General features: G+C 36.6%; 1 protein-coding gene across 3 annotated transcripts in view; it reads right to left on the bottom strand.

Moving 5' to 3' along the window:
* Window positions 1-7,226: 7,226 nt before the first annotated feature.
* The window catches only part of Lrrc28 (leucine rich repeat containing 28), a 136,142-nt gene continuing 133,721 nt past the window's right edge, over window positions 7,227-9,647 (bottom strand). For all 3 annotated transcript variants that reach the window (XM_026394714.2, XM_026394716.2, XM_026394715.2), the window contains one exon: window positions 7,227-8,469. In XM_026394714.2, the coding sequence (XP_026250499.1) occupies window positions 8,397-8,469 (73 nt within the window). In that variant the 3' untranslated portion in view covers window positions 7,227-8,396. The remainder of the gene's footprint in view (window positions 8,470-9,647) is intronic.

Below are 9,647 nucleotides of genomic sequence, written 5' to 3'. Positions count from 1 at the left end.
TTGATGGACCTTTATTTGCTTATTTATATGTGGTGCTGGGAATCGAGCACAATGCCTCACATATACAAGGTAAGCACTCCACCACTGAGATACAACCCAGCCCCTAATGTTTTCTATATACAAGATCATGTCATCTGAAATTGTTTTGTTTCTTCTTTTCTAATCTGGATGAATTCTTTTAATTTCTTCACCTTGCCTATTTGCCATATCTTTGTCTTCTGATCTCAGAAAGAAAGCTTACCAATATATTACTGTGGATTTTTCATAGGTGTCTTTTATCAGACTAAAAAATTATTCCATATTTAGTTTTTTGAATGTTTTCATCAGAAAGGGTGTTGGATTTTGCCAAATGTTGAATACTTTTCTACATCTATTGAGGTGATAGTGTTGGTTTTTGTCCTATATTTAGTAATATGGTATTAATATAGGTTAATGATTGATTTTAGCATGTTGAGCTTTGTATTCTCAAGATAAATTCTATTATGTCTAATCCTTTCTGTATGTTGCTGTTTGGTTTTATACTTTGCTGAGAATTTTTATAATAAGGATATTGGCCTATAGATATCTTTTCTTTGCTGATTTTGGCATGTGGATAATGTCGTCTTGGTAGAATGAGTTGGGAAGTGTACCCTCCTTTTTTGGGGAAGAGTTTGTGACTAATTGGTGTTAAATATTTAAATGTTTGGTAGAATTCACCAATGAAGACATCTGTTCCTTGACTTTTCTTTGTGGGAAGTATTTTTCTTATTATAATTTCAATCTTGTTTAAACTTTATTTCTTTTGGACTTAATTTTGGTAGTATAGATTCTCTAACTTTTGGGCCTGCAAATTTCTTTACAAATCTTTTATTTCCATAAGATCAGCAGTAATATTTCATTCCTGGTTTTAGTAATTTGAGACTTTTTTTTTGATAGACTAGCTAAGTATGGGTTAATTTTGTTGATTTTCTCCCAAGAACTAGCTTTTGCTTTTGGTTTATTTTTCTATTCTCAATTTATTTTTACTCTAATCTGTATTGTTCCTTTGTTCTGCTTTAGATTTCATTTGTTATTCTTTTCTAGTCCTTATATTAGAAGACTGGGTTATTGACCTGAGACCTTTCTTTCTTAATGTGGACATTTACAGCTATAAGTTACTCTGTAAGTGCTGCTTTAGCTACCTTTTGTAGGTTCTGGTGTGCTGTGTCTTCATTTTCACCAATCTCAAGTAACTTTGTAATTTCTTTTGTGAATTCTTTGACTCATTTGTTAAATAGAAGTATACTGCTTAATTTCCACACATTAGTCAATTCCCCAAATTTCCTTATTATTGATTTCCAGTCTCATTTCATTGTGACCACAGAATGAACATTAAAAAATTAGAATTTGTTTAATGACCTAAAATATGGTTTAGGTAATGTTCCACGTATACTTTAGAAGAATGTGCATCATGTTGTTGTTAAATTATTTTAAAGTTGTTTGCTAGGTCTTTTTGACTTAAAGCGTTCTTACCTTCTGTTTATTTGTTGACCTTCTCATTGCTCTGTTATTGTGAGGCAATGAAGTCACCAACTATTATTGTTGAATTGCTTATTCTCCTTCCAATTTGTCAGTCTTTACTTCATACATTTAGGGTTCTGTTATTAGATGCATATATATGCATAACTGTCTTCTTGGTGGACTGACTCTTTTATTATTATGTAATGTCTTTGTCTCTAGAATGTCTCCTACAGATAGCATATAATTGGACTATGATTTTTATCCATTCTCCTATTTCTAACTTTAAATGGGAATGTTTAATCCATTTACATTTAATGAAATTATCAATAAAGTGGGATTTAGGTTGCCATTTTGTTTTCTATGTCCTTTGTAGTTTTGTCCCTCTACTGCTCCATTAGTTTTATGCATTCTCTTGTTAGTATTTTCTAGTGTACCATTTATGAGTTCCCTTATTGTAGCTTTTACCATATATTTTTTTAGCTATTTTAAAGCTATTTTCCCCTTGATGATTATAATTAACATCTTGAATCTAGTTTGGATTTAAACCAACTTAATTTCAATAGTATACAAAAATTTTGTTCCTATGTAGGCTTTTCTGCCCCCATCCTTTGTTCTATAGTCATGTAAAATGTTATTTTTATTTTGTACCTATCATTACCAAAGATTTTATGCAGTTGTTCCTAAACCAAGAGAGTTAAGAACAGAAAACAAACTCAGGCTATCTTATATTTATCTACAGTTACTTTCACCAGTTCCCTTTTAGTTCTCCATATAGATTTGTGTTGTCTATTTTAATATCATTTAACCCTGATAGAGTCTATTATTTCATGTAGGCAGACTTGTTAGTGAAGAATTCTGTTTTTGTTTATCTGGGACTGTTCTAATTTCATTTTCATTTTGAAGGATAGTTCTCCTGGGTATAGAATTCTTATTTGATAATTATTTACTTTCTGCACTTTGAATATGGCATTCCACTGCCCTAGTCTCCATTACTTCTGATGACAATCCCTCATACATGAGTCACTTTTTCCTTGCTTTCAAGATTACATGTCCTGTCATGGATATTTATGAGTTTTTCCTACTTGTGATTAAGCTTCTTGTGTGTGCAAATCAATGTTTTTTTTTTTTAAGTCAAACTTGTCTTTAACCATTATCTTTTCAAATATTCATGTTGCCACTTTCTTTTCTCCCTAAGACTCCAATCATGCATACATTAGTATGCTTCATAGTGTTCCACAGGTCTCTGTGGCTATATTCATTTTTCATTATTTTTCCTTTCTGTACCTCAGAATGGATCATCTCAATGGACTTCTATTCAAGTTTGCTATTTTTCTCCCTGCTCAAATCTGCTATTGAGTACCTCTCATGAATTTTTTTCATTTCAGTATTGTTTTCAACTTAAGAATTTACATTTGGTTATTTTAATTTTTAAAAATATTTTTAGTTTAAGATGGACACAATTCCTTTTTAAATTTATTTTTATGTGATGCTGAGGATTGAACCCACTGCCTCACATGTGCTAGACAAGTGCTCTACTGTGAACTACAACCCCAGCCCCTGGTTATTTTATTTCTATTATTTAATCATTATTTTCTATGTGGTGAGACATCATTTTCATACTTCAGTTCTTTAGACATGGATTTTATTTCATTAAGTATATTTAAAGAAGCTGACTTAAAAGTCTTTTTTGTCTACAAGTCCAATGTCTATATTTCCTTGGGTGCAGTTAGTGTTTTATTCCTGTGTACTTTGTTTCTTTGCATGCTTCATAATTTTTTTGTGTAAAACTGGATGATTTAAATAATATGTAGTAACTGTAAAAATCATATTTACTTACCTCTATTTTAAGAGTTTGCTGTACTTGCTGCTTTTTATTTTAGTGAATTTTCTGAACTAATTCAGTAGTCTATATTCTTTGCAATACATGAACATTGAAGTCTCTGCTTGGGTAGGTTAGCAGAGATTTCCCGACTTGAAACCAGTAAGTTTCCCAGTCTGTGCAGAGGGCTGTACACACATTGCGACACTCAGCAGGAAAGGTGACAGCTGTTTTCGGCTTCACTTTCTTCTTGTGCAGAACCACAAGGTCAACTTAAGTTCAGAGTTCAGGACGTTATCAGGTCTTTCCTGAGCAAGGGTACATACATTGGTAAGTGCAAAGCTCTACACACGTGCATGACCATCTAACCCCCAGAATACCAGAGCTTTTCAAAACTCCTCTGACACCTCATTCCCCAGCTTTTCTTCTTAAGGTTTTGGTTAGCCTATTGTTCACTGCAAGGATTATGTGCTGCTCCAGGCAGTCACATGTTAATTATCTCCTGAGTATTTTTCAGCAAATGTTCCAGAGGAAAAGGCTTTTCACACTTGACAAACTCAAATCCCGTAAAATAAAGACAGTCCGGCAAGTAATATCTTCCAGAGAACTGCCCAACAGGTCAAATGACAGTTCTGTGGAAATGAGGCTTTAAAGGAGCTCTGTCCTCCTTTGCCCCCTCTGGTGGCTTCCAGGCTACTGTTATACACCACTGTGTATTGTTGGTTTTCAAGGAGCCAGTGGAGATGGAAAGGGGATGGAAAAAGAGGAAGTTAAAACACCACAAAGCTCACTGTTCATGCTGTGATCCAGTTGTTTTTCTTGAATTAATAAGTACTCCTTGGATTGCTGCAGCCCTTGGTTAGTTTCCAGAATTCCAAAAAAAGTGAATTCTGACATTTTGAGCCAATTTCTTCTTGCTTTGACAGTGAGTGAAAGGTGTTCAGAGGTCCTTCCTCAACCATTTTCACTGGCTTTGATTTAAATATCTAATGCTCTCTTTTCTTTCCTACAGAATGAATTTGGATAAAACAATAAAGATACCACCACTGACATTTCTGAGCATTCGTATGGCTCAAACTCAATTATTCTATAAACATGCAACCAGACTGGATGCAGTATGAATTTTAGAAAATGGCCATACTCCAAGTGGACATTGCCATAACTTCTGGATGGCAGAATCAGAATGTTAGACAATCTTTTCATTACAGACACATATATCTTCAATCACCAGAAGAAACAAAACCTGATGCTTTTTAACATAGGCAGCAAGGATAACCCATACTTTACTGTAAGGTGGAATGGGAAAGAAAACAGAACAACTCTTGCAGGTTTCTTAATTGCATTTAAAAATGACCTCCAAATGCTGCACCTTCTGCTTAGCCACCACTCTGGGCTGCCAGTGCTTTTCTGTGTCTGAAGTACGAAAGACCATGTAGTCATGCTTCAAAGAGCACATCTTAGGCTGTGAAGCACGCTCTTTTTCTGACTGAGGATAACAGTCACTCTGCTATGATCAATCCCTTTCCTAAGAGACACCTGCATTACTTTCAGATCTATTAGCTGATGACATAGAGAGGTACTTCCTGGGTAGAGACGGTGAGACTTAAGTGATTTTCTAGACAGATATGGAGCTATTTTCATGAGCACAGATTTCATAAAAATCTTCTCTGAAGAAAAGGCAAGATATTCACTGAGCTCTTGGAGAAATGTAAAAGAGCCTCATTAGGAACAAGCAGGAGTGAATGGAAATTGCAAAAATAAAAGCATAATAAAATGGTCGGGGTTATGTAAGAAAGCATTTAAATAAGATTGTCAAAGAGTGTTTATGAGTCTATGCAATGAATTTACATCTCAATATTGAATTATACTAGGTTGTATTAATGTTGGTCCAGTTAAGTGTCCATGTTCACAAATCATCTGAATAAAAATGTTTTGATTTCTGATGAAGCAATGTACTAGGTTTAAGTTTTTTTAATAGTAAAAAAAAAGTCATTTTTTTTAAGGAAGGAAAACTAAACATTAGTATTAATAATTTTAAAAACTGCCTTTGAAAGTTCCCAGAGATTATGAAATAGGTATATGTTTTAGGCAAAACTACATGCAGTCAACTGGTGTTGAAGTTCTTCTTATTTTTTTCCCCTTAGACCCCAAAACATTTTAATATGTAATACTCAATGTGAAACGAATGTGAGATAGTCAGACAAGTAGAGTGTGGAAGGATTTAGTGAGAGATGAATACACTGACCAAAGAAAGTTTAATATGCCCCTCACTCTTCCAGAAGACGAGGGCCAGATAATAAACAAGATCACTAATCATTTTTAGTAGCCAGAGAGGATCCTCCACCAGTCCTTTCTGGTCCTCTCTATTAAAATATTTAAAAATATTTTAAAGTGCACTCAAAATACACATTAATTGAAGATGTAGCATTTCATCTACACAATATTATAGTTAAGATTTCTGGCATAACCATTAGGCATACTGAAAAGCACTGGTAGAGTGATGCAGTGACGTAGACCCCTTGGTACTGCTTCCCAGATGACCTGTTTCATGAGGCCATCCTGGATTTTAAAACTTACCACTAGCCAACCACACATGAGGTCACTGTTGTAAACTTACCTGAACAGACTCTACATTCCAAGTGGCTCACTTTAAAAAATTACTATTATTGCATGAAGTATTTTTCTACTTAGAATAACTACTGCTCAAGGCAACAACAAATGGTAAGGGCATTTATCTAGCAAACACGAGGACCTGGGCTTGATCCCCAGCACTGTTAAAAAAAAGTAAATAACATACATAATAATTTTAGATTTGCCTTTCTGCAAAGGTTTGGACAAAATTCAAATACACAGCATGTAGTCAAATTTTCTCCAGTTGACAACACTCCTTTATAATATCAAAGTTGGGAATGACATCAGTGAATCCAGCACAAAATTTCTGTAATGAACAGCACCAGGGAAACCATGTTATAAGTTCCCTTTCTCATCAATTAAACCCAGATGCTGCAACCCAGGGTTAAGGTTGAGATTGCCCAAAGACTGGCTGCCCCACCAAGGCTGATATTCAACACACTCCAGTTTATAACAGGTAAAGAGAGGATGCTTGGAGTCTAAGTGTCTTTGTAAAATTGCAAACATGTTAAAACAAGATTATTACATACTTTATCTCAATGAGAATTCCTGAATATCAGGTTAGCACATTTCAGGGCTCCATTTTAAGATATATGATGGCAGAGGGTGAAACAGAAAGATGTAGCAATATATTTACTGTCATTTAAATAACAGGTATCAGTCACTAAGGCTTGAAGCACATTTGTGAAGTTTCATGCCACATTTCTCACCCGTCAACTTACATACAAGTAGGGATTTTGCTAAAACTTCAATTATTCCAAAAGATGAAAGAAGTGGTACATTTTGATACAGATCTTCCGTTTCTATTATACTTTAGGCCTTTGAAATGTTAAGGCTGAACAGACTAAGTTATGAAAGGGACAAGAGGAAGTAAGAACAGTGCGAATACAGTTGGAACACATGGTAACTTTCTGCCTTCACCATTCTCCCCAGATAGTCTGCTTTCTGAGCAGCAGGTGGTGTGACTGTAAAGAGATCACACATTTGTCAGTAACTATGTAGGATTTTTGGCACTGTTAGAGCCTAGCATTACAGAGTTAGGGCAGCTAATAAAATGCCATCAACCAGATTTTTGACAAGTCTGAAAGTTTTTGAAAATAACTTTTCTATCAAGCAACCCTTCCTGGTTCTCTTTTCAGTCCTGCCTTAGAGAACAATTTTTTTTCTTTTAAAAAAAATCACTTCACAGCAACCAGATGAACATCTGGCAGCAAAGTAACACTAAAATGCCATTCTTTTAAAGCAAGGGCAAATACGTGACTCTTCCATGAAGAGTTTGTCTCTCTGGCAGGGGTAGGCTCACAGGCTGTTTATGGAGGTTTTTTTTTTTTTTTTTTTAACCAAAGCCCAAGGCTGTTTGGACTTCACCTGTATTTTCTCAGTGATATCTGGACAACAATGTTACATATATAAGAAATCCAGAGTCAAAATGAACACAAGCTCATGCACTAGGTAAATAATGCGCTCAAGCTGTACTTTGGATAGCCCTGCTAACAACTAGTAGCAGACGTAGCTGAAGCCATTTTTTCACATGTAACAATGATAGCTCAAAATCAGTATGAATTTAATCATAAACCCACCTAATGGGAACAGGGAGGTCTTATTTTGGTGTGTGTTTTCTCCCCTTTTCTTATTATGCAGAAAAATGCTTAAATCTAGAAAGGATAAGATCTTTTAAAGCCTCAAATATTTCTTGAGCTTCTCATTTATTAAAAAAGAATCTCATTAGGAAGTTAAAACATTTTTTAAATTATTTTTTTGTATATAGTCTTTCAAATCAGAGTGTATTTCATTTTCGTTTTTAAATCCCTCTTGATGGTCTCTTAATACATTGCAAAACTTACAAATAAGGTTGTAACTTTCCAGAGGGTGTGTGCTCTGGGATCTTGCTGCGCCTCCACAGGAGTCTAACTTTGCCGCCAACTCAGGCACCCCACCCTGGTATGCGAGACTATTAGGCCATGGAGTGTGATGAGATGCTAAAAACTGACAAGTTTCCACTGGAGAAACCATGGAGAATAATCGCATGGGGAAATAATCCTCTGGGGGAAAGAAAGAGAGCAGGAGAAGTATCACTGAAGGTAAGCTGTTCAAAAGTTAATTTGCCTGTATTATCAAATAATAGTTCTTCAGGGAACTCACTTTAAATTAGACGTGTGGAGGTTCATCAAACTAAATAGTTTACGTATGAGACACACTCACATAAAAGGAAAAAAACACAGAAGACAGGATGTCCTTAATTTGGGGGAGGATATATTCCAACTTGGGGGAAGGGTGAAGGCGTTTTAGCTGTGCAGCTCAATATGACATTTCCAGAGAGTTCTGCATGCCCCCGCATGAGACAGGACAGGATGGAAGGGCCTGTTCTGCCCTGGTTGGACTATCCAAGCCCTGCCGCACACAGTGTGCAACTCAGAGGCGGCCTTGGTGTCAAGCCGGCAGTGCTCCTGAGGCTCTTGAGTGTTTATCAACTCAGCAGGTCAAAAGTCTGCAGACAGTGGGTGGAGCAGCAGTAAGCCACAAAACTAACAGTTGTCCTCCTGGAAGGGGAGAAAGGAGAGAGAACACTGTTAGTTCAAGATTAAAGTCTCTGGATTCTTTCCACTGGAGACAGTCTTTCTTTGTTACAAATAAATGATTGGGCATGGTCAACAGACTGCATTACAGAAATACAAATTTCCTTTTAAAACTGAGCTGTCATCAGGTAAGGCATGTGTGTGCATGTGTGTGCTTGTTTTATTAGTGGTGTTCTGATGACATACTATCCCTAACCTCACTGCTGGGGAATAATTAGCCTTCTTCCATATCCTGTTCTGAACTGTGCTTAGTAGAACTAACAGTGCAATCAGATTTTGTAGTACATTATTAAAATCATACAACAGAAACCCATTTAGCTAGAATACATACATACTGCAGAGCTTAACATAATTTTAACAAAGGTTTTCCCATACATTGTTCATGGAAATAATTTCAGAATCTGTTAACACAGTTCAAGGTATTCCCACATACCAGAGGAATCCCTTCTCAAACTCCTATTTGGAGACTTCTGCCTGGAGGCCTCTGACACCCTCTGGACAGCTCCAGGTGTTAGGTGTTCCCACCAGAAGTGCCATCCTCTGGTGAGGGGAAAAGAGGCTACTGTGCTAAGTGTTTTCTATTCCTCACCCCTTAATCCAGTCTCTGCCTATTTGTGTAGCCTAGGAAAGTGATCTCTACAGACTCTACCCTACTAATTGGTAGAGCATTCTGTTGCATTGCAGTTACTCAAAGCATCAAATAAAATGGCAATGGACAATAAGGCACAGGAGAGCAAGTGGCTAGGGAACCTGATGACTATGGCCATCATGGTGAATCAGTCTTTTTGGGTGACATGGCTTCTGACTGTGTTGACAAGATTGGGGGTGAGGGGAGGGAGACAAGGAGAGAGAGACAGGGAGGGGAGGGGCAGGCTTCATGCCTTGAAATCTCAACTCAAGGAATAGGTAGAAAATCAGAAAGTTTCTATGGTTGCCTGACCTTTCAGGCTACTCATTTTATGATGCAATGAGGAACATGGCTGAGGCCTGAAAAGTAGAGGCTGCAGAATCATCAGCCAGGTAATGGGATGCTTATGCGAAATCTCTATGCTAAGATAAAGGTGCTGGTTGGGAGGTAGTGGGAACTTGAGACTTGAGGGAGAAGCCTTTGGACAGACACCAATCTAAGGACCTTGAGCCTC

This window comes from Urocitellus parryii, chromosome 6 (assembly GCF_045843805.1).
Source record: "Urocitellus parryii isolate mUroPar1 chromosome 6, mUroPar1.hap1, whole genome shotgun sequence".
In the NCBI taxonomy this organism is placed as follows: domain Eukaryota; kingdom Metazoa; phylum Chordata; class Mammalia; order Rodentia; family Sciuridae; genus Urocitellus; species Urocitellus parryii.
This window is presented reverse-complemented; position numbering and strand designations above follow the sequence as displayed.